General features: G+C 32.4%; 2 protein-coding genes across 4 annotated transcripts; one reads left to right on the top strand and one right to left on the bottom strand.

Moving 5' to 3' along the window:
- The first annotated feature begins 7,847 nt into the window (after positions 1 to 7,847).
- On the top strand, positions 7,848 to 10,739 carry LOC112292172 (uncharacterized). Of its 2 annotated transcripts, none has more exons than XM_024540393.3 (6): positions 7,848 to 7,889; positions 8,433 to 8,622; positions 8,907 to 8,972; positions 9,289 to 9,402; positions 9,655 to 9,725; positions 10,332 to 10,739. In XM_024540393.3, the coding sequence occupies exons 2-6, from the start codon at positions 8,518 to 8,520 to the stop codon at positions 10,348 to 10,350; spliced, it is 375 nt and encodes a 124-aa protein (XP_024396161.1). In that variant the 5' UTR covers positions 7,848 to 7,889; positions 8,433 to 8,517; the 3' UTR covers positions 10,351 to 10,739. The 2 variants fall into 2 exon arrangements, with proteins under 2 accessions (XP_024396161.1, XP_024396160.2); XM_024540392.3 differs by having other exon boundaries at positions 8,731 to 8,972.
- A 5,883-nt stretch (positions 10,740 to 16,622) lies between these two features.
- LOC112292463 (F-box/kelch-repeat protein At5g15710) lies at positions 16,623 to 21,402 on the bottom strand. Of its 2 annotated transcripts, XM_090256455.1 has the most exons (4): positions 20,353 to 21,400; positions 18,008 to 19,872; positions 17,574 to 17,681; positions 16,623 to 17,099 (listed from the first exon to the last, which is right to left on the bottom strand). In XM_090256455.1, the coding sequence occupies exons 1-2, from the start codon at positions 20,651 to 20,653 to the stop codon at positions 18,188 to 18,190; spliced, it is 1,986 nt and encodes a 661-aa protein (XP_090112581.1). In that variant the 5' UTR covers positions 20,654 to 21,400; the 3' UTR covers positions 16,623 to 17,099; positions 17,574 to 17,681; positions 18,008 to 18,187. The 2 variants fall into 2 exon arrangements, with proteins under 2 accessions (XP_090112581.1, XP_024396744.1); XM_024540976.3 differs by lacking the exon at positions 16,623 to 17,099 and having other exon boundaries at positions 17,184 to 17,681; positions 20,353 to 21,402.
- Between the last annotated feature and the right edge of the window lie 1,935 nt (positions 21,403 to 23,337).

Genomic DNA, 23,337 nt, shown 5'->3' with positions numbered 1-23,337 from the left:
TGGTATCAAGACCTTGGAAGGGACTCTCAATGTTTGGTGATTTTACTAGAGGTAGGAACAACTCCTGATGGTGTTCCAAATACTTTATTTGAAGGAAGTTATGAAGGCCTCAACAATGATCAAATAACTAACTGGTCTTACTGCCCTAGTATGCAACACTACCAATGGTTGAGAGGCCCTATCAATCATCTTCTAAGAGAACAAAGATCAGAGTATGTGGTGAATATAATTCGTCGCATCATAGATTTCTTCAACATATGATTACCACTCTTCATGGAACTCGTTTTTAGAAGGGGGGGTAATGTCACGGACATATACATGTAAGCCAATAATTACATGTATAAATACATAGAAGTAAGTAAAAGTAGATAAAAGTAAGTTAATTCTATAGTATTTGGTAGATGTTGCTTTGACTTTATAGATATCTTTCATTGAATTTTTGGGATTAGAAATGTGGTCAACAAGTTGGCCATGTACCACACATGTTGTTAGCTTGAAGACCAAGCTAACTATGTGGTCAACATGTAAAAAAACTTGCCTTGTAAATCAAGGCATGTGTCCTACAAAATCAACACATATTGGAGGTCCTATAGAACATCGCCATGTAGCTCCTAATTAGATAGTATATATAGAGACAAGAGTGAAGCCTTCTTCACTCTTGTCAACTCCTTTCTTGCTTCCAATCTAGTTTCAAGGGTCTCTAGTTTTCTTGGCTTTTGACAATAGCCATTTCAGTTTCTTTCTTAATATATATATATATATCAAGTTATTTCTATTTTGTCATCTTTCTATGAGAGAAGTCTCACTTGTTTATTTGTCTTTATCATGTTCTTGTCCTTGACAGGTTGCTCAAGAGGACGAGGTATTGGAAATGATTTTTTTCAGCTATAATAAAAATTGTGTGGCTGAAATCTTGTATAATTTCTAATAAAGGTCCTATTTTTTTCTCAAATTCCTCATCTTATTTTATAATAGAATTTTATTTAGGATCAAAAAATCATAAAGTCTTAGCCTTGTTAGATTTAGTAGCCTCATCTTGTTTTATAGACAAAAAAATTTTCAAAAGATAAGATATATTCTTAGCTAAGAAAACCAAATCTATACATGTAAAAATAATAGATAATTATTTATTATCTTTTGAAGATGTTATACATGAAACTATTTTTTTAAAATTAGTAACTAGTGGTCATAATAATTTAGTAATATTTTACATAATTAAATCTCTTTTTAATTCAATTATTTTAGGATTATCATAATTAAAAAGATATAATCCTCAAATAGACTGGATTTTTTATAATCTTGATTTATTTCATAGTTTAGTCTAAGATTTTGCTAGAAAAATAAAAACTTATAAAAAAAAATATATCCAAATTATTATTGATAAGTGCAAGTACTTTCATATATGTTGCAAAAGAAATGTCAACTTTTGCCACATATACCATACCTATTATTGATGGAAAAAAGATTTCAAGTAGCATTCCAAGCCAATACAAAGAGTAGTAAGATGTTTTTGAAAAAAAAAATATAGATATTTTTTTAAAGCATTATATTTATGATTCTTCTATCAATCTTCAAAAAAGAACTCAACCAGAATTCAAACCAATCTATAGCCTATCTTAAAATAAGTTAGTTGTACTGACGGAATATATTGATGAAAACTTGGCTAAGAACTTCATATGCCATTTTAAATCTCTAACTAGAGCTCCTATCTTATTTGTGAACAGAAAAGATGGATTTCTATGGATATATGTGAATTCTCAAGGATTCAACAAGATCACTATCAAAAATAAGTGTCATTTAATTTTAATTTTAAAACTTTTTGATCAACTAAATTAAGCAAAGAGTTATACAAAAATAGATCTATAAAGAACATATAATTTGGTACATATTAAAGAAGGAGATAAATAGAAAATTATGTTTCAAATCAAGTATGGTTTTTTCAAATATAATGTCATGGCTTTTGGACTCACAAATGTACCAACTACTTTTGATCATTTAATAAATGATATCTTTTATAATTTTTTTGGTGACTTTATCATATGTTACTTGGATGATATCTTAATTTATTCTAAAAATATAAAAAAATATGAAATTTATGTTTATTATGTATTATACAACCTAAGAGATATAAGATTATATGCCAAGATATAAAAAATAAAAAAAAAATGTATTTCACACTATTTAAGTTAACTTCTTAGAATACATCATTTCAAATGATAGTCTTATGACAGATCTTAAAAACATCCACACTATTATGAATTGGAAGATTCCAAAAACAATAAAATTTATATAATGTTTTTTAAAATTTGCCAATTATTATAAGATTTTTCTCAAGTTGTGGCTCTTCTTACACATTTGACATGTAAAAAAAAAACTTGAGTAGAGAAATGAAATTAAAGCATCTTTTAAATCTTTGAAGTCATTATTTATTTTTATAATAATTTTGTATTGCATTGATTTTTTTAAGGCATTTTTTATGAAAATAGTCACATCAAACTTTGCTATAGGTGCCATTTTTTCACAAATGAGAACAGATGACAAGCTCCATTTAATAGCTTTTCATACTAAGAAATTTTTAGCAATTGAAATTAATTATGAGATCTACAACAAAGAGCCTGTTGTAATCTTAGATTCATTTCAAAAATAGCATCATTATCTAAAAAGCACCTTAAATTTAATCATTGTATATACAAATTACAAGAACCTTGAGTACTTCGTAACAACATGTACTTTGAATCATTGCCAAACTCATTGGAACATGTTTTTATCAAGATTTGATTTCAAGTTCACTTATTGACCTAGAAAATAATAAGATTTATCAAACATACTTTCTAAACATTATTATCTTATATCAAAAGAAAGAAACGTATCTTTTAATCAACAAAAAATGATTTTCTTAAAGTTTGAGCATTTTACCTTTGTACAATAAAATCAACATTGACTGTTGATTCAATCTTTTTCAAGCAAGTTCTATCAAGTATGTCTTTTGATCTTCTTATTTATTATATTAAGAATAATTTTTTTAAATCCCGTAATTCTTCTATATTCAAATTTAAGAATAATCTACTCTATTTTAAAAAATAATTATATATTTTAGAAGATAAAGCATGATTATGTATTCTTTAAGATTCTCATGACTTTCTACTAATTGAATATTTGGATATAACAAGACTTTGGAGCTAATATCTAAAGATTTTTGGTGGCCTCAAATGTAAAAGGTACTCAAAGACTTTATAAAATCATAAAATATTTTTTTTAACATCCAAAATTTTTGTCATTGATTATAAAGATTTTTTCAGCCATTATCTATTTTAGAACAACTATGGTCTTTTATTTCTATAGATTTTATCATAGATCTTCTAGTCTCAAGTTCTTATGATTTTAAGTTCGTGATAGTAGATTGTTATACTAAGATGGTATATGTTGTATCATATACAAAATCTATCACAAGTAAAGAAATGACTAAGTTTTTTCTTCACAACATCTATTACTAACATGGATTGTCTAAAAATATTATATCCAATAGTGGCATACCATTTGTATCAAGATTTTAAAAGTCGATATAAAACTCTTTTTGGCTTTTCATTCTCAAATTGATAGGCAATAAAATAGTGTTATGATGTAATATGGCTAATAAATAAAAGAAAAAAAAAAACTATATATTATAGAATATCTTATTTTAAAATATTAGAGCAAATTATTTTAGAAATATAGACAATAGTTGAAAAGATAGTAAAACTAAAGAGTATTAATGCTACTTTTTTACAAAATAGGCTTCTATTTGTTTTGTAGGGCCATAAATAAGATTTGTGCACAAAGATTTGATTATTAGTTGTTGAAGTTCTACTTATTATAAGATTTGTTAAGAGCTTATTTAAGATCTAAGATTTGATTAGGATTTGGTTTTGGATTTGATCTAGAATTTTCTTAAGATTTGGTTTAAAACTTGTCTAGGATTTGTCTAGGATTTAGGATTTCATTAGGATTTCATTAAGATTTAGTTAAGATTCAATTAAGATTTCAATTAAGAATTGACCAAGGATTTGGTTAAGATTCAATTAGGATTTTAATTAAGATTATATTAATATTAATATTTTTATTATTTATTTAGGATTCTTTTTATTTTTTATAACTTTTTTAGAATTTATTTTGGATTGATTAAAGTTCAATCAAAATTATTAAGGTCTACTTAAGATTATTTAAGATTCTATTAAACTTGATAGGATTGTTTTTGCATATTTACTTATCTTCCATAGCTAGGTGCCAAGTACATTCTAAAGCAAGAAAACACGTAATATAATAATGGATGAATCAAGTTTTGAAGCAATATTTGAGATTTATCATCAACTATCATCAAGATGATTAGATAATTCTTTTGCCATTAGTAGAATTTGCATACAATAATTTGATACATTCTCCTACTCAATAAACACCTTTCTTTATCAATTATGGTTATCATCTATGATTTGATACTTTTGACTTTTTAAAAATTGATACTCTTATGGGAGAAGATTTCACAAATAATTTCTTAGAGCTATATGCAACAATGAAGGCACAATTAAAAGAAGCTCAAGAATGATAAAAGATCAATGCATATACCTATTGCAAAGAGTAACCACATTTTAACGTGGGTAACAAGATAATATTATTTTATTGCAATATCAAAATTACTTGTCCTTGTGATAAGTTGGGCTATTATAGGCTTGGACCTTTTTTAATTTGTAAACAAGTCAATCTTGTTGCACATCAATTACATCTACTAGAGTCTATAAAAATCCATCTCATATTCCACGTTTCTCTTTTTGAGCCATATAAGACAATGAATATCTTGGAAAGAAGAAAAATGCTACCTTTTCCTATAGAAGTGGATAATAATGAAGAGTTTAAAGTAGAAGAAGTCTTAGATTCAAGGTGGCACCAAAATAGATTGAAATATCTTGTTTATTGATATAAATATAATATTAATAAATATATATGGAAGCCAATAAAGAATCTTATAGATACCATAAAGAAGGTTGATGCTTTTCATTAACGACATCTATCAATACCAATATAAAGAATAGAAAATCTTTGTTATAAAAGAAATAAGCTTCTAAAAATATAAGATTCTATCTTCTACACTTATTTGTAGCTTCTATATATATATATCAGATGCTAAAGAGATGGAGAATCAACAACCATCATATTTAATTTAAAAGCTATCAATTTTTGACTTATTGGACAAGACATTGCAATTGTTACAACCTTCAAGATGACATAATAAAGATGAAGATCTTCAAGAACAATATGTCTTTCTTTGAATAAATGGTGAAATACAACATATTTGATAACACAACCTTGGAAGAAATTTTTTATATTTGATGATTTATTAGAGGTAGCAAGGACTCTTGACAATATTTCAAATATGTTATTTAAAAGGAGTTATGAAGATCTCAACAACAATCAAATAATAGGGTGATCTTTCTACCTTAATATGAGATATTATCAATGGTTAAAAAGACTTATCATCCATCTTCAAAAAAAACAAAGATTAAAATATGTAGCAAATATAATTTGCCACATCTTGAATTTTTTCAATGTATAATGATTCCTTCTTCTGGAACTTATCCCTAAAAGAGGAGATAATGTCACTAATATATATATATATTTATTTGAATAATTACCTATATGATTAGAAAGAAGTGGATAAAAATAGATTTATTTTATAATATCTTTTAGAGAAGCTTCCTAAAAGCTTTATAGATGTTACTTTGATTTTACATGTGTTTATAATTAATTAATAGGCTAAAAACTTGGTCAACAAGTTTGCCATGTGATATACATATTATAGCTTATGGAACAAGCTAACTATATGGCATACATATAAATAACTTGCTTTGGAAGTTAAGACATGTGTCTAGCAAAGTCAACACATGTTGGAAATCTTATAGAATATTGTCACATAGCTCCTAGTTAGAAAGTATATATTGAGGCAAGAATAAAGCCTTCTTCACTCTTAGCAACGTCTTTCTAATCCTAAGTCTTGTTTCAAAACTTTCTATGCTTCTTGTCTTTAGCAATAGCCATTCTAGTTCAATATATTACCATCTTTGAGTGATTTCTTGGTTTTTTTGAGTGACACAAGAATGTATTGAAGATTTTTTTCTTTGAAATTCATATTCTTGAAAAAATATGATAGTAAATAACATGATTTTTAATATACCATGATCTCGGTTTTTATTTTAAATTTAATTAATTTATCTATATATTTTAATTATTTTAATATATTAAAAATTATTCATGTTTGATATATTTTATTTACGGATAATAACTATAATATTTAAAAATCTATTACATTTAAGTATAATTACATTTCAAATTTTTATTATTGATTGATGAATTAATATTCTAATTATATATAAAAAAATTAAGATTATTACTTTAATGATCAAGGTATTATATTATTCTTATAGAAATATATATATATATATATATATATATATATATATGTTTCTCCACTTACAAGACACTAAAAAATAGCAAAACATTTTAAGGCTGTATGACTAATGTTGAGACCTTATGTAATAATAATTGATATTCTTCAAAAATCGTCTTAATTATGTTGTATTTAGCTCATAAATAACTTTAGTATAATAATTGGAGAAGAATCAAAGATTACCATAAGAGATAAATTTTGATACACACATGTAAATCACTTATTGTTGATGTGATCTTTCAAACCTTGCTACAGTTACATCTTATTCGTTCTGGTTTTAAATAAAAAACTTGACCAAAACAATGTCTTATACTCTTTACATACATGACAATAAGCTATTCAAATAGAATGTGGAACAAAAAGTAGACACACGCTCTTGCTACTACAGAGTAAACGAACGTTCAATTCTGCAGCCTTCTTCATGGACACCTATTTTCAACTTCAGATTTACCAGACACTACTCTCATTATGTTTTCTATATACGAAAATGTGATAACAAGAATTATATCTGCAAGTGTGCCGAAGCGAAACTTTCATCACGGCGACTCATGATGTTCGCAATCCGACAGCTCGTCCAATAAATTAATTAAACTGTGTTTTCAAAAGGTTCTTCATGGACTTCTTCGACAATCTTGTTCATATAAATGAAACTCATGCAACCACAGGCTTGATTAGAGGAGAAGATGCCGTCATTACACATGATGTAATGTTGCATGATAATACCACCACTATCCAAACTGCTCTACAAGTTGCGGTGAGACGTTCTGACTCGCATGAAATGCTACTTGGCGCAGATGCGTTCGAGCATCAAGTTGCGGGGCTGTTCTTGCAATATCTATGTCAACCAAGCGTTCCTGGATGTCTACGCTCACATCTACCGCAGCTGCTGTGGCGAATCTCCAGAGTTCAGATAGCCTACCATGGACGTTACTGACTAGTCCCGTCGCACGGAGGCATTCTGTATCTGGAAGTACCAAACACGTAGCCACAAACATTGAGAGCGCTCACATTAAGGCTAGTGTTCACAAATCCGTCTGACTCCTGCACAGACCCGGTGAATGTGGAACACAGTACAGTTGACTGTTGTAAAACAAGAGTGCTGAGGAAATTTGCTTACCTTGGTCGTCGACTCGAAAGGGCGATCCTCCTCACTCTTATGAAGGATGCAAAACATCGTGAGAGGCCTCGGTGAGGCGGACGAGCATTGGCATTTCCGAGCGGAGTGAGTACTTTTGGTATTTATAGACGAAGGGCAAAAAGCTCCCTTGACGAGAACGTTGTGAACAATTGCACGCATCATGGGGAACTTCAGCGGGCAGGCCCTCACTCACAGCAAGGTTTGGGGCGTTCATGGTTCTTCGATTCGCACCCTGCGAGTTTGCAGCTCCAGCGATTACCAATTCGCGGCCTAACCGTGAGTATTTTTAGACGAATTGAGGTTTCTTTAGGGATTTTCCTTGCAGTTGTTTTTTGATCATGTTGTGGTAGTAAGATTCTACGAATTGTGTATTGCGTTGGCGGAGATTTCTCTGTCAATCGTGAGCAATTTCATGAGGGTTTAGGGTTTGTGGTACTGGGATGAGGTCGTAAAGTATGATTGATCTTTGTGATGATTTGTATTAGTGCATATTAGGTCAATAGTTGAGTGGTGGACTTGTGAGATTTGTGTGGATTGTGGTATAGTGATTAGTTTGGTCTATATTCACTTGTCTCGTTTTATCCTGATAAGTTTCGTTCGCTCGGTATTTAGTGAAATGATTCTTCGCAAATTATATTTTTATTGCCTTCAGTAGTAAACATTTCTGGAGTTGAGTTTTAGTAGCCGTTGTAGACCACTTAGAGATCCTGTCATTCCGTTGCACTCTTGATGAGATAATGAGGCTTGTCTCATTATGAGTCTATCAGGTCGGATACCATGGATGCATTTTCTGATCTCTGTCCTATATGATTTTGCTAGATGATTGCCTGTCGAATCTGAGCCTGAGTAAGGTATCGAGCAATATTTGGTGGCAAAAAGCAGGTAGTGCTCAAGGCAGAGCCCGATGGCAGATGCAGCATTGCGGACAAGAGCTTTGTCATTGTACCGGTCGCTCATGAGATCATCTCGCACATGGCCAGGACCACCCAAAGAAAAGCAGTACATTTATGTTAGTGCTTTCCTATCCTGTGATACAAGTCAAGTGGACTGCATCGCATTTGCTATAGAATGCTAATCTTAAAATCTTTCTAACTCCTCTTGTTGTGTCCATTTTCAGCTAGTCAAACCTCATTCATATGGACTAATTCACGTCGTGCTGGGTCTACAACAGCATGTTTTGTGACTCAAGCTTTACCACTGGATAGGAAATATCTTAATCGAAAGTACGTTCGAAGCTTTGGTGAACCAATCGTGAAATTTCTTTTAAGGCACTTGCGATGTGTTAAACTGCAGGAAGAGGCTTACATTCTGTTTAGAAGAAACCAGCATCTCAATGATCCTGATGAAATTGCTAAAAAGGTATATTCCAATTCCAAGCATCCCCTTCTAAAGCTGTGTATGCTTTCTCTTTATATTGCAATCGATCCAGTTTCTTATCGTTTTCTTGCTCAATAACTCGTTGTTGAGAACGATTGCTTCTGGGAGGGAGTGAGTTGTGTTACCTGGTTACAGATGCCACGATATTTGAAGCTCTTCTACCTTATCTTAGTCTTCTGCTTTACGATTGAGCCCAAGTGATTGCTTTTTGGGGGCGTGTGTAATTCAATGTGATTTGGTCACAACATTTGGCCTATCAAGTTACACCTTCTGTGATGAGTTGTGCTGGTTTTTTCAGATAGATGAAGGGGAGAAGAGATATCAGATTGCGTGGCATTATAAGATCCCATATCCACGCGTTCACAATCTTCCGTTAGGCGCTTTCATAGAGAAGCCTGAAACCGAATATCAGGTATGCAATTATTCTTTCTCAGAGAAAATCCTTCTCTCGTGATAGTTAAGAACTTGTGAATATCGTATTCTCTTTGATAGCATTAGTAGCTTGGTACACTAGCATCGAATCAATCTCAGCACTGATGGACAAGAAAGTAATTCTACCTGTGCTTAAATCCTGCCAGTAGAACCTACAACAAAACACATAAACCTCCTCTGATTCAAAATACTTTTATACATTATTCTTATCTGTTGTCCATTTCATCTGCAGATTCCGTCTCAAGAGATGGGTAGTTTGGATGACGATTTAGACGACCTTCCAGGACTTAGTAAATCAAGGAGGTAATTTTTAGTCTAAGTATTTTTACTTGTCACATGCAATTTTCATCTTAAGCCACAGTTAGGCTGGGTATCCCATAAGTCCCTAAAAGTTGGCAGATTGTGAACTTGTAAATAAAGAAGACGTATTCTGAACATAGGTTGTATTTTACGGATTTTTGTTTCGATAGTCTTCACGAGTCATGACAAAAAACAAGTTCAAGCGTAGGTTTTAAAAAGTTTTCGAGGTTCTTTGAGATATCATGAGATTCTCAAGACCACAGATTGTGTTACTTGTGAATGGATACATCTACAAAATTTCTAGCAATCTATGCTGTTGAGTGATTTGTTGTCACGTGATTAACAATTGTTCTTTTGCTGCAATTGATAGATCTTCATTGACCTCTGGTTTTTTATATTTCAATTCTGGTAGTCAAATGAGTTCAGATAGTTTATCCCAATCGAATCAATCCAGGAGATCTGGATAATTGTATGTGCTGTGGTCTGTATTATTCCTTTCCTGTAACATCCCTCTTTCAGGGTTATCCATTGTATTCAATGGCAACAGTAAAATACTCAAGTTCTCAAGTCTACCAAAAGTCAACACATGAAGATTTGAACTCGTTGCAGGTGCAAAATACTTCAGTGAGCTTGGAATACTGCTCACACTTCAGATGGGGCCTGTGCTACGCTGCCTCTTTCAAGCGGTTTTTATATGGTTTTTCAGATGCCGCCTCACACTGAGGCATCGGATGAGGATCATTTTCGCAGGCTATGGGTATTTTTTCTTCTTCTCACGCAGGCTCCACTTCACTACACCTGCCTCGTTTGGCCTCTTCTATTGTTATTCTGATTTGTTCACAACTGAGGAAAAGGCCATGTCAAGTGACCCTCGACGTGGTTTACAAGCGTTGGACAGTTTCCAGTCGATTTGCGACAGAAAACCTCGTTGGTGCTGATTGAAGGCTCACATGGAAATTCACATAGCCAACGTTCATCTGGATTTACCACCTGTATGTAAATTAAGTGCCTTTCTTATATTGTTGTGCACTTCAGTGCTATCTTTCCATTGCCCTGTAATGGTCCTCACCACAAGGAACTTTTGCAATGAAACAATAATCTCATCTAATCCCATCCAAATACATTATGTATTTTATGTACATATCTAATCCCATCCAAATACATTATAATATTACAACAAAGTTCAATCACTTTAGTAGAATGTATTTGGATGGGATTAGATATGTACATTTCCATATCCACGTCATATTATTAGGTGGATATTATTTTAGCCAAGATAATAGTGTAGTGTATCATCATTGGAAATTGAGTATCACATTAAATTAAATTATAGTTTATGGACAACATAGTAGAACAAGTACACATGCATAGATCCACCAAAAGAAACAAAATAGGCATATAATCACGTGACTTTAATGCACATAAAATAACAAAATAATGGCTAAGAAAGGCCATCTTTACTTTTTGTCCTACTCAATAAAATCTCATTCATGATGTTGCATTCCAAATTATCCCAACTCTATTGGTGGTATCTATAAAAAAAATTAGGATTCCTTTGACTTTATATTGTATCTTGAATAAGTCCACTTGTATATTGGAAGTGCATCCAAAGGTGGTGACAAATATTGCAAATGTTGTATTTCAAGTTAATTGTAATAAAATTTAATAATCAGTGACAAATAAATTATATATATATATATATATATATATATATATAAAGAGAGAGAGAGAGAGAGAGAGAGAGAGAGCTTTTCTACACATTTAGGTTTTATCCTCCATATTTTATTGTTGTTCTAAAAAGCAATCTACTCCATCAATAATAAGAATATATAGATTGTTGTTATTTTCTTCAAATTTTATTATAAATTATCTTACAAAAATATTTTTAAAATTATAAATATAGAATATAAAAGTGTCTTAAAGTTGTTGATACTTTATTATAACTATTGTAATTTGTTTTAGTAATAATATCACAAAATATTTTGTAAAATATCTTATTTTAATTAGTATAAGTTAGCTACTTCTTATAATTTAGTCATTTTATTTTTATTGCTACTAGAAATTCTTCTTTAATATTTTAGTTTTTAAAAAACGATTTAAATCTAAATATGTATACTATTAATCTCAAAATCTATGTAATAAAATTTTAAATTTTATTCTATATATATCCATATATATATATATATATATATATATATCTACTTTTAATCTATTACATCTGTTGATGTGAAATAAATTTATTCTTCAAATCTAAAAAATTAAAATAAAATATAGAATAAAAAAAATTACATATAAATAAATTATTTTTTAATTAAATTAATCTACCTTTAGTCTTTTTATTTTTAATCTATAATATATTTTGAACCAAATGTAATAAAATTTGTTTGATTTAATTTTTACATTCTTTTTTATTTTATTTATTTATAATTTAATGGTAAATAAATAGATTTTATTTTTGTGTAATCAAGTCTATTACTTTGGTTTTTATCTAAAATTAACTTTTGTTCTCTATAATCCAAAAATATTAGATATGACATATAGATTTTAAATTAGAGCTTAATTATTTGCAAAAAATCCTATTTATTATTTACAACCATAAATTAAAATTAATATTGTTTAACTAGCTAAATATTTAAATGTGAATTTACATGCTACTGTGATATGATAGCATCAAGTGAGTTTTCTACCTCTATTGCATAGGCTATACAAATAGTTTAGTTTTATTAAAAGCTCAAATATCAAAATTGCATCAACTCTTAGTATCTCCAATATTTAAGTAATAAAGATAGTAGTTTAACATACAAAGACCAAAATAATTTATTTTTAAATTACTATCTTGAAATTTTATAGCTTCAAATAACAAAAGAAAAAAACTATATAATTTTTTGTATTTAAATTGCTCACAAATCTAGAACATCATTACACCATCAATAAATAACTTTTCAAATTTATATCTTATTGGATATAAATTTGATATATATGCATCAATAAAGTAATATATGGAAGAAAATTATAAAACAAAGAGTTTTTAATAAAATTATGGATTTTTTTAAGTATTTTATTTTATCAATAAATAAAAATATATATTTCTTTGGACCAAATTTATAAATATTAAATGTATGACAAAATAAAATAAATAAATAAAAAGCTTAGTTTATATGTTTTTTTATGTCAGAAAGACCGCATGTTCTAATATTTACCACATTTTTTTAATTCTACATCTAGGATATTGTACTAAAAATTATTAGAGTATATTAAAATGATTTTTATATGTTTCTTATAGTTAATCAAAAATCAGATTGAGTATTATAATAAATATTATATTTTTTCAATTCCAGTCTTAAAAAATTAGATATTCTTTGAAAATAATGCCTTATTATTTAGTATTTAAAAAAGAAATTAAAATTAAAATTAAAATTATATATTTTTTATAATCAATTTTTATTTCTTTTATTTTTTAAAAACAAATAAACACATTTTTAGGTTTAATAGATGGTTTTTTATGACATCTTCTTATAATGTTCAATGCCTACAAAACATGTTCTTGAGCCTTACAATTTGTTTTTCTAAAAAAAAAAAAAAAAAAAAAAAAAAAAATTGTATCATATCATAATTCAAGTTTTACATAATTTTGCATTGGTGTCTCTTAAATATATGTTAGATTAGAATCCAGCATATATTTTATAGGTTAAAAATTGACATGCACTTTTTCTTTTGATTGTACCAACTTTCAAATTTCATGATATAGTCATCACCCTCAATAGTATTCACAAGATCAAAAACAACTGTTGTATGCATTTTATAGATTTATAGAATTAAATCATGTTATTAGCACTTTCTTATGAAAAAATAATTTCTTACAATAATTTTCTAAACATGGTAGAACTTTTATAAATGCAATTAACACCTAAAATTTTGTTTTAGTAGAATTTAAACTTGTTAATGATTTTCTTGCAAGAGGTGCTTATTGGTATCTTTTATTGATGAATTATATATTAAAATACATAAATACACTACATAATCCTTATTCTTAATATATTCAATAATATACTAGAAATGCTATTTTTTTTAAAAAAAATAGCTATTATCCAAAAAAATTATATATATAATATAATTTTATTTCGAATAAAATAATTTATTCTAATGTATAATTAAAAAATAATAAATGAGTAAGTCTTACAACTAAAATTCTGATATTTATTTACATTTATTAAAACTTTAAAAATATTAGACTATATAAGCACCTTCTAAAACCTCAAAGTACTCAAAATATATCAAATAAATATAAAATATATTCATAGCAATTTTTATTTTTATTTCTTGCACTTTTTAAAATCCATCACAAAGATTCTATAAGATAATATGTTAGTCCTTAAAAGCCTCGGTAATTTGTTTCTTAAAAAGATTGTAGACTAATTTTTTTCTATCAAGAATAGACTTTATAAATTCTATTCTTTGTAATTTTGACATTGGTTTTATTTTTTATCTTTTTTGAAATATTTCTATGTTCTAATAAATTCTTATATGAAAAAAAAAAAACAAAAAAAAAAAAAAAAAAAAAAAAATGCACTCGACTATTCTAGGTTAAAAGATATTATATGGATATAATTAACTTAGTACTGTAATTTCCAATTAACTAGCTTTCTATTTGTCTTAAATATTTTCACAATATTCAATGCTTTTATTACAATCTTCAATACTAATTACACTTTGTGTTTTTTTTTTTGTTTTTTTTTTTTTTTTTTTTTTTTCTACAAATGAGCTTTGCATATAATTTTGAATTTTAATTTAAAATCAAAAAAATAAAACTTTAAAAAAATGAATATTACAAACCATATGCTTCTTTAGTATTACTTTTTTTTTTTGTATTCTTATATTTTCCATATTTTTGTCAATACGAATTTTAATACTTTAACAACCTTTCACTTTCATTCATCTCTTTTAGATATTTACAATTCTAAAATTTATATTATGTTTTATCTAATAATTTGAGATTTTTTAAATTATTAATTTAAAAATGACTTTTTACAAGCCTCATTTACTCACATTGGTCCTTTATTGACCAAAATAAGATTTTTTATATGCATTATATTTATAAGTCAAATCTTTAAATTTTATTTAAATTATTTATATTTATTGTTACATTGCAACTCTAAATGTTTATCCTCACATGTTGTCTACATACCTTATATATTGTAGATGCTTCTCTAAGTAATCTACTATGTTTCTCTTAAGTTTGTTCTTTTAAAAACTCTAAAATATTTTATCATCTTGATTTTAAAATTAGACAAATAGATAATTGATTAGGATTCAAAAGATAAATGAAAATATACTTTTTATCCATTCATCATAAAATCAATTCACTTAAAAATTATATTTTGTATTTACAAGTTGCCACCACATTAGTAGCATGAAAGATTAGTTATTTTGTTTATATTAATATTTAATCATTAATAATCAAGATTTTATTAAACTTTTGGTATTTTGTATCAAATCCTAATTTGGAACTTAATCTAAATATTTTTAACACAGTTTTAATATTATATATATATATATATATATATATATATATATATATTAATTTTCTTACTTTAATTGTAAAGAATTTTCAAAATTATTCCAAATTTGACTCTATAGAAGAAAACAATTGTATGAACTATTATTTATTGAATCAACTTTAAGCAAAAGACATTATATCTTGCCTATTGCTTATATACTACTCTCATTTAGAAGCAACAAAAAAAAAAAAAAAAAAAAAAAAAAAAAAAACTTTATACATGTTTTTATATTTCATTAGTTAAATAATCCCTTGAAAATCTCTTATGCGAGACAAAAGGGATTTATAATATCTAGATGGTGTTGAGTTTGAATACAAGTAGTTGCTATTCATTGATTGTAATTCTTAAGTGACTTTGTTAATCTTTACTATATTATTTTTTTAAATATTGCATTATCTCTTACATTACCTTTGGATTTCTTTCAACTTTAGGCTATTCTTATTATTATTTGGCTACTAACTTAACCAAGATATTAAAGAATTTTAGACATATCCAAAATATTTATTAGAATAAATTTGTACAAATATTTACCTTCTTTGGTATATAAATTAGATATGTTTTTTCATTAGCCTTTACTAACTAACTCCAAATGCCAATATTACTAGCTAGAAATGCAATGACCTTAGAAACACAATTTTAACACTCTACATATATAATTGTGTACTAAGTTTTGGTATCATTCTAGTAGCTTTCTATTTACTTGTTTAGGGTTTGTGGGATCTCGTGTACATACCTATCTTGTCCTAAATAAGCAACCTTGACTTGCAATTAATTTATTCTTTAAGCATATACCTTTTTAATATAGTTTTATTTAATTATTGATCTTTTTTTTGGCTATAGTTATTTGTTTTTTTATTTCTATTCATTATTGTCAATGATCACTTTGTCAACTTCTTTTTATGTACCTTTTAATCATATTAATGCTTTTACTTAAGCATCCACTTCCAATCTTCTTTGTAAGCATTCTACATAATATAATTTCTTTTAAGGCCAAAGAATCAAATGGCAACTAGCTCATTGATTCCTAAGATAGATTTTGTTATTATAAATAAAAAATTATGTATAATGACAATACACTTACCAAGTTGGACCCTTTCATTCTTTTAAATAATCTTAATAAATAGGGCATTGATAAAAACACAACTTAATTTGCTACAAGCTTAGCAACTAAGTTTTGAAAACAATCCCTAAATAACCAATATACAACACATTGATTGTACTCTACAACCATGTTCATGACTTATAACTCTTTTTATGGTTGAAAGATATGTGATTATGCCATCATAGACATAATTTCAACAACAATTAACAAGAAGTCAAGACATACATTATTACACAAATGGATAATATATTGCTATGCATTGTATTAACTTTCAAAACTAAATTTCAAAGTTCTTTAAAAGACTCCAACACCAAAGAAAAAATAATTGAACCCATCTCATAGTCCTGAGGGTCCTCAAAAGATCACCAATTAAGATCACCAATTAAGATTCGTCTCATCTACTTCACAAGTCACGAGTTGGCGTGTGGTCTATTTTATTAGTAGTCAAATACTAATTTCAATAGTATATTACGTTAAAATACACAAGTAAATAGAAAGGGACACAAGGGACACATTCATACCAATACCAGTACCACGATGCTTTTTGTATACTCAAAGGCAATCACAAACTGACCGCCAAATTGAAAGTAATTGAGCTCGCTTTTTCCAGTTACTTGCATCTAATCTTGCATGGAAAGACTTCGTGAAGCTTAGGAGCATCTTCAGTGCAACATCTTCACTACGTTCACTTCAAATAAAGCCAAGTTCATGGTATGTCTGCACACAGATGTTCGTTACTATAACAATGATTTTTCGGATCTAATAAAAGCGTGGGACAAGGTCAGTTGATTTCAAAGCAAATGCAAGAAACTAGATCGTTATTCACGTAGAGTGAGAAAACCGTCAAAAACACTGCCAATTGCTCATTTTCCACAATGGCAAGCTCTAAAACAACTGAAACCAAATACAAACCCAAAAGGGCAACTTCTGTAAAAGTGCACCTTCTACACTCAAACCACGCACATTTTGGATGCTTAGACATCCGGCATACATAAAGCTGCTTACTGCAGACGAAAGTCTGACCTAGTAAACATAACGGGCAACTCAGTGCGACCATCAAGCCAAAAAGCATAATCGGGCACTACTGATGCCCAAGCTTGCACCCTTAGAGGTAGATCAACTCTCTGCTTCCAAATAAACAAGTTGCGATTCATCCATACAGGGACTCCAAATTGCAAAATCTGCTCTTACTGGAGAATCCTCATATTGATGTGACATCGAATTTGCACTGCTGGTCACTCTGCTGCTCTTGCCACAAACTAAAGATTCTTGAACTGGGAAGCAATGTGCTCCATTATCCTACAAGATTACATCAGGAGTTGTTAATAGAGAACGCAAGCATGATGAATCAAGTCAGTAGTTATCAAACTGACTTTATTGGTATGCTGGACATACCAGTTGCCACCAGAGTGCTAAATATTCTCAAACGATAAATTTTGAAGCACCCGAAGAATTGAAACTAGCAGATAAATGACTAGCTGAGTGAGTTGAAGACCGAATTCAACATAATAAAAGATTGATATTAGGTGAGCACTTTAAAGAAATGATCTTACGGATGTATATGTACAGACAGAATAGATACAGAGGTAGGGAACAATATCCGCAGTGCGCAACTGAATGCTTACCTTAATAGAGAGAAGCCTTTAAATCTGGAACGGTTCTATCTTTCCTGACGCAAAAATGCCACAGCTACTCGGCAATATCTTGTGTTTGACCAATTTAAAGCCGAAATCAACCAAAAATCTTCATGCAAAGAAGTCGAGAAACTTTGTGCCACCCTTGGAAATAGATACGAAAGTGGATTTTTAGACAACTACATCCAGTCTTGGCTCAAACGGTAATACGTGGTCATAATGATATCCAGGGCCACTGGGGAGCCACTGCCAAACTTTCTGGGACAAATCGTACATGAGTGCCCGTGAGCTCAGGAAATAAATAACGCTCCCCAACCCTCGACAACGGAAATGAGTGGGACGCGTCCACTCCTTACAAAACTCCTCTAAGAGTGCCGGTGGCATGGTAACAACCTCTATCCACTCCCCACCAGTCTCTTTCTCCTTAAGCTCCCAAAGTCGAATAGCTTTAGGTTTGGCGAAATGGCTGTCTTCTGATATTCTCCCAACAATTAAAAGAGAGCCTTGACACTCCACCAGCGAAGGAGGCGCCTGGAAATTCAACAGCATGGCAGACCGGATCTCCTCCCTCCAGATCTGTGACTCGATGTCATACGCATGGAGAATCAATGTTACAGGCCATCCCCTTGTTGCAGAAAGATTATAAAATAGTCCGTTGCAATAAACCAAACGGTGGCTAGTAAAAGAACCCAAAGCCCTGCCTGTGATTTCCCAGGTTCCAGTTGCGGAATCATAAACCTCCGTGTTGGATACCAGATCTTGCCTAGACTGTGTGCCAACAACGACAATCTTGTACTCCCTTGTGACTTTGTCCACCACCATACCAAGCAAATGCACACGCTTTATGTAGAGCATGCTGGGTAAATCTTTCCACTGCGTAGTCAGAGGGTTGCAAACGCACACAACAGCAAGGCGATTAGGATATGCCGCAGAACATAGAAGTCCCCCGGCGGAAGCCAAGGTGTACATCTTGGAGAGATACTGGGGAACAGGGACAGTATGCCAGATGCCCAGGGAAGGATTATACGCCATCGCCACCATCTCCGTGGGATGTTTGGCATAAATAGAGAATAGCCAGAGCTGCTGGGACACGACATCAGACCAGAGCTCAAGAAAAGAATTAGTCTTGAGGAGAGTATTCCAGCGCTTACACACGGAACGAAAACGGAAGAAGCTTGGAACTGGCAGGCATGCAAGAGTCCTGTCAATCAAATCCTCGGGCAGCCCACTCCAGATGCGGTCTTGCAGTGGCATAAGCGCCAGTCGTTCTTCCTCACGCCGCTTCTTGAGCAAATCAGCCACAATGCGGATGCTGGTGTCAGAGTACATGGATGCGACGTCGATTTGCACCGACAACGCTTTGTCGCTAAATTCATCCACAACCCGGTTGTTCCATTCTTTGCGTATATTGATAATGTCATCGACAGAAGCCCTGTCTGCCTCGTCCTCGGTGATCATTGCACTCGGAAAGCATAAATTCACTTTCTCCTCTAGCACGGCTGGTGCGCAGGCCAAGCAATCCATATAGTAGTCAAGCTCCGCTTGCCTCGTCTTTATGTGAAGATCTAACATGCCACTCTTGTAATCACGAAGGATCATTCTGGCGCTTCCTGTGGCGGTCATTAGAGTTTGAGGCGTGCCAAGAATGATAACAGGTTCAGCCGCCAGATCATGGGGAAAAGTATTTTCGGTTCGATGCTCACATAGAACGTGGAGGCACTCCGCCGTCCGAAGGTAGAGCTCGTACTGCTCTCTGAAGCTTACAAGGGTTTCATCCAAGAGAGCAGCCAGAGCTGGCGGTGGTCTTTCCAGCACATGGCTCGTGCTTTGATCAGAAGCTCCATCTCTATCAATATCTGATTACCGTACCATACAGATTCATTGTAATTACTAAGAGTATTCAAGTGCAGAATTGATAAGGAAGGAGTATCAGATCGCACCATTAAGGGAAAAGTAAAGCTTTGTTCCAATTCTCTAACCCAAAAACAAATCTCAATCCATACTAATCTCTTGAACACTCTAGATAAAATTTTGAAGTACTACCACGGCTCAACTGACATGAAGAGGAAGGCAGGGAACCAATTACCTAAGAACAATCGACAAGAGATCCCTAACAGGCACACAATAGCCGCAAACCTAGGACCAAGGCAAAACCAACAGGCAAAACAGAGAACAGTATCTAAAGCGAAATAACCTTTGCCTCACGGAGTTTCACATACCATAAAGATTGACAGAACGAAAAGAGGACGCAAGACAACTGAGGAGGCGAGGAAATATCACAAAGACAGCATCTCGACAGCCCATAACAGAGAAGTAAGGAATACAGCCACACTAACCATCGAGCTTGTAAGACGGGGATAAGGGTTGTGAAGTATCCTCTGACAACATCTCCACGTCAAGAAGCTTGGCGGTGGCGGCGGCGGCGGCGGCGGAAGGACCGAGCGGCCCTGCGACACTGGAGCTTGACTCGCCCTTCTCCACTCTCGCAAGCCTGGCCGCACCTCGCATGCGCTTCTCCGCAAAGTTGTCTCCATACTTGGAATCCTTTTTCATAGTGAGCCATTCCTCCGCTCTCACGACCACCGCTTCATGCGACACAATAAGGAAGGGAAGCCTGCTCCCTGCCCTAGACCCCATCCCTCCCTACCGACTCCGTCTCCGTCTGCCCCTTCACCTCTCGATCCTCCACGATAGAGACCCCACTTCCACTTTCAAAACCTCACAAACCCCGCTCCCCTAGATCTCTACTCTCACTGCCTTCCATCCTTCCAATGCACACTCACTCCAACCCAACTCTCAATCACCTCCTGCATCAATCCTCAAAATCCAAAATCTAACCAAATCACTCACAGCCCCTCGTCGTGATGCCGAAATCATGTGTGACCTACACAGCACACCCTGACACCATCGCTGAATCTCTCTCTCACCTCTGGCCTTTACCTCCCACCTGCATCGACACTATCACCGTCTCCATCTCCATCATCAGCATCGCCACACCCGATCGAAGCCAACGCAGCAAGCACCAACCAGGCTGGCAGAGAGAACAACGAGACCCCGAACAGGAACAAAACAAAACATGTTAGCAGTCTGACATCATCTCCCCGCCCTCCAATTGCTGACAATGCACGCCAGTGCCATCAAAGCACACCCTTCTCGCTTTCTGGCTCTCTCTCGCCCTCTCGCTCGCTCGGTGTCGCTCTCTCTCTCTCCCGCTGGATCTAACCACAAACCCCGTCAGTGTGTAGAGAGTTTTTGTCCAAAATGGAAGAGAGATCGTCCAACTATTCACCGTGCGCGGGCGGGCATCTTCGGCGCGAGATTACAGAGGTGCAGCAAACACATCCTTTTGCTCTCTTTCTCTCGTACCGCAAGGGTCTATTCCCAACAAATCCACCTTCTTCACAGTCCTCGACTTCTGTTTTGTTTTCTTCTTCTTCATCAGCTATTTCTCTTTTGATTTTATTTTTATTTTTATGTTTTTGATTTTTTGCCCCCAGCTCCTATCTCCGCCCTATTCTGCCGGATTCCCCCACCCAGCCCAGCCCACCCCCCCTCCGGTTGGCCACCACCCTGCTTTGTCGTTTCCACATCCCTCCCCCCCACACCCACCCAAGTGGCTTTTTATTATTTATTTATTATTAGTTTGATATTCGCAGTTGTAGCTTCAATTCAACGCTTTTCTAAGCACTGGCACCGCTTCCCAGAACCCCCCACCCTTGCTGGCACGAGCCTGCTTCGGAAAGATGAATGAATTAATAAAAGAATGAATGGGAATGGGAATGTCCTGGCTGGGCTGGGCTGGGCAATTAGGATTTGGGCCACACCCAACAGATATTTTGTTAATGAATCAAAATGGGTAAGTGGGTGATATACTCTCGATAGATAGGATGATGCGTTGTTGTCGTCGTCGTCGTTGCCTCCTCGTGGTGCATCACTGCGGATCAGGGGTTCATTCTGGGTTTGTGGGTTTGTGGGTCAAAAGCACCTTTTTTAATCCCCCTTTGAATGGAACGTGTTCAACTCCAAACCAATACGGCCTCGGGAGTTGCGAAGATTTAAAAAAGTAGGGTTAGGGAGTGGGGGAGGATAGGGGTAGGGCAGGAAGGGGCTTCTATCGGTTAAGAATATCCTTTGAAATTTGAAAATATGGGGGTCACAGCATCAGTTGTCCTCCACATTATTATTGTTATTGTTGTTGTTGTTGTTGTCGTTGTTATTATTATTGTTCATTTGTTTTGGGCTTGATTCGGATCGGCATCTAATCTGGCCGATGAGGGAGGTGCTTTCCTTCTCTCTTTGTTTCTAATCGCTGCTTGCAAACAAAACCCTGGATCCTGAATTATGGCCCTATATTGTGTGCACAGGAACATGCATTTAAAGTATTCTATTGCAAGCCAGAATCCTACCACCATGGAAGCTGCCTGGAATAGGAATAGTTTTGTTCACTCTTGGGTTGGAAATGGTATAGACTCTTCTTCATTGAATCTTCATTTTTGCCGAGGCTAACCAACACTGTTTGTCACTGCAGTGCAGATTTTATATATATATATATATATATATATAAAGAGAGAGAGAGAGAGAGAGAGATATGATAAGTGAGACCACATTTCAAGATATGGCTGTAAAAGCATGTTTCGAAACTACCTTGATGTTTCTACTACAGCCCTTGAAAGTGTACTCAACATATGTCACATGAGAAGAAAAACAAACATGTGGGTCTTGCATTTTAATGTCTTGAATGAATATTTAGCATCAACACAAAAATGTGGGTGTTGCTTGGGACTAGGAAGATAGCAAAAATGTATGTGTTGTGATGAATGGATGAGTAACCTTCATGGCTATGGTTTGGAAGTTGAAAAGTGGCAATTGCAAGCAAACATGTGCATATAGGAATTTGTTGTACAATCCAAATTATAAACATAATAAAAGTAGTATAAAGCTATATATAGGTTTGTATACAAGAAACAACATGGGCTTCATGGAACAATCAAGTAGGGAATAAAATAAAGGTTTTTGTTATATATATATATATATATCCATATGTGTGTTAAAAGAAATAATGGACAAATAATAGAATAAATTTGCAAAAGACTATAAAGACATTAATTATGATTTGTATTTTTTAAAAGTTAATTTCTAATACCTTTCTATAATAAATTTAAGACAAAACTTAAGAGACTAGTATGGTTTGGAAGCTTTTTGAAGATGTTTTGTTTGGTAGATTAGATGGCAAGATATTAGAAGCTCAGACTACTAGTCTTTAATCTAGCAAATAGTGTATATAGAGACAAGATCATTTACAATCTTTTTCACTGTATTTT

The sequence above is a fragment of the Physcomitrium patens genome, chromosome 15 (genome assembly GCF_059467195.1).
Source record: "Physcomitrium patens ecotype Gransden chromosome 15, ASM5946719v1, whole genome shotgun sequence".
In the NCBI taxonomy this organism is placed as follows: domain Eukaryota; kingdom Viridiplantae; phylum Streptophyta; class Bryopsida; order Funariales; family Funariaceae; genus Physcomitrium; species Physcomitrium patens.
This window is presented reverse-complemented; position numbering and strand designations above follow the sequence as displayed.

Excerpts from the sequence above, each read along its gene's own strand:
- LOC112292172 (XM_024540392.3), top strand. The coding sequence starts at position 8,586 with ATGGCCAGGACCACCCAAAGAAAAGCAGTACATTTAT. Across the intron at positions 8,973-9,288 it reads CTGATGAAATTGCTAAAAAG|ATAGATGAAGGGGAGAAGAG; the intron begins GTATATTCCAAT and ends TGGTTTTTTCAG. Across the intron at positions 9,403-9,654 it reads AGCCTGAAACCGAATATCAG|ATTCCGTCTCAAGAGATGGG; the intron begins GTATGCAATTAT and ends TTTCATCTGCAG.
- LOC112292463 (XM_024540976.3), bottom strand. The coding sequence starts at position 20,653 with ATGGGGTCTAGGGCAGGGAGCAGGCTTCCCTTCCTTATTGTGTCGCAT. Across the intron at positions 19,873-20,352 it reads CCCGTCTTACAAGCTCGATG|ATATTGATAGAGATGGAGCT; the intron begins GTTAGTGTGGCT and ends TACGGTAATCAG.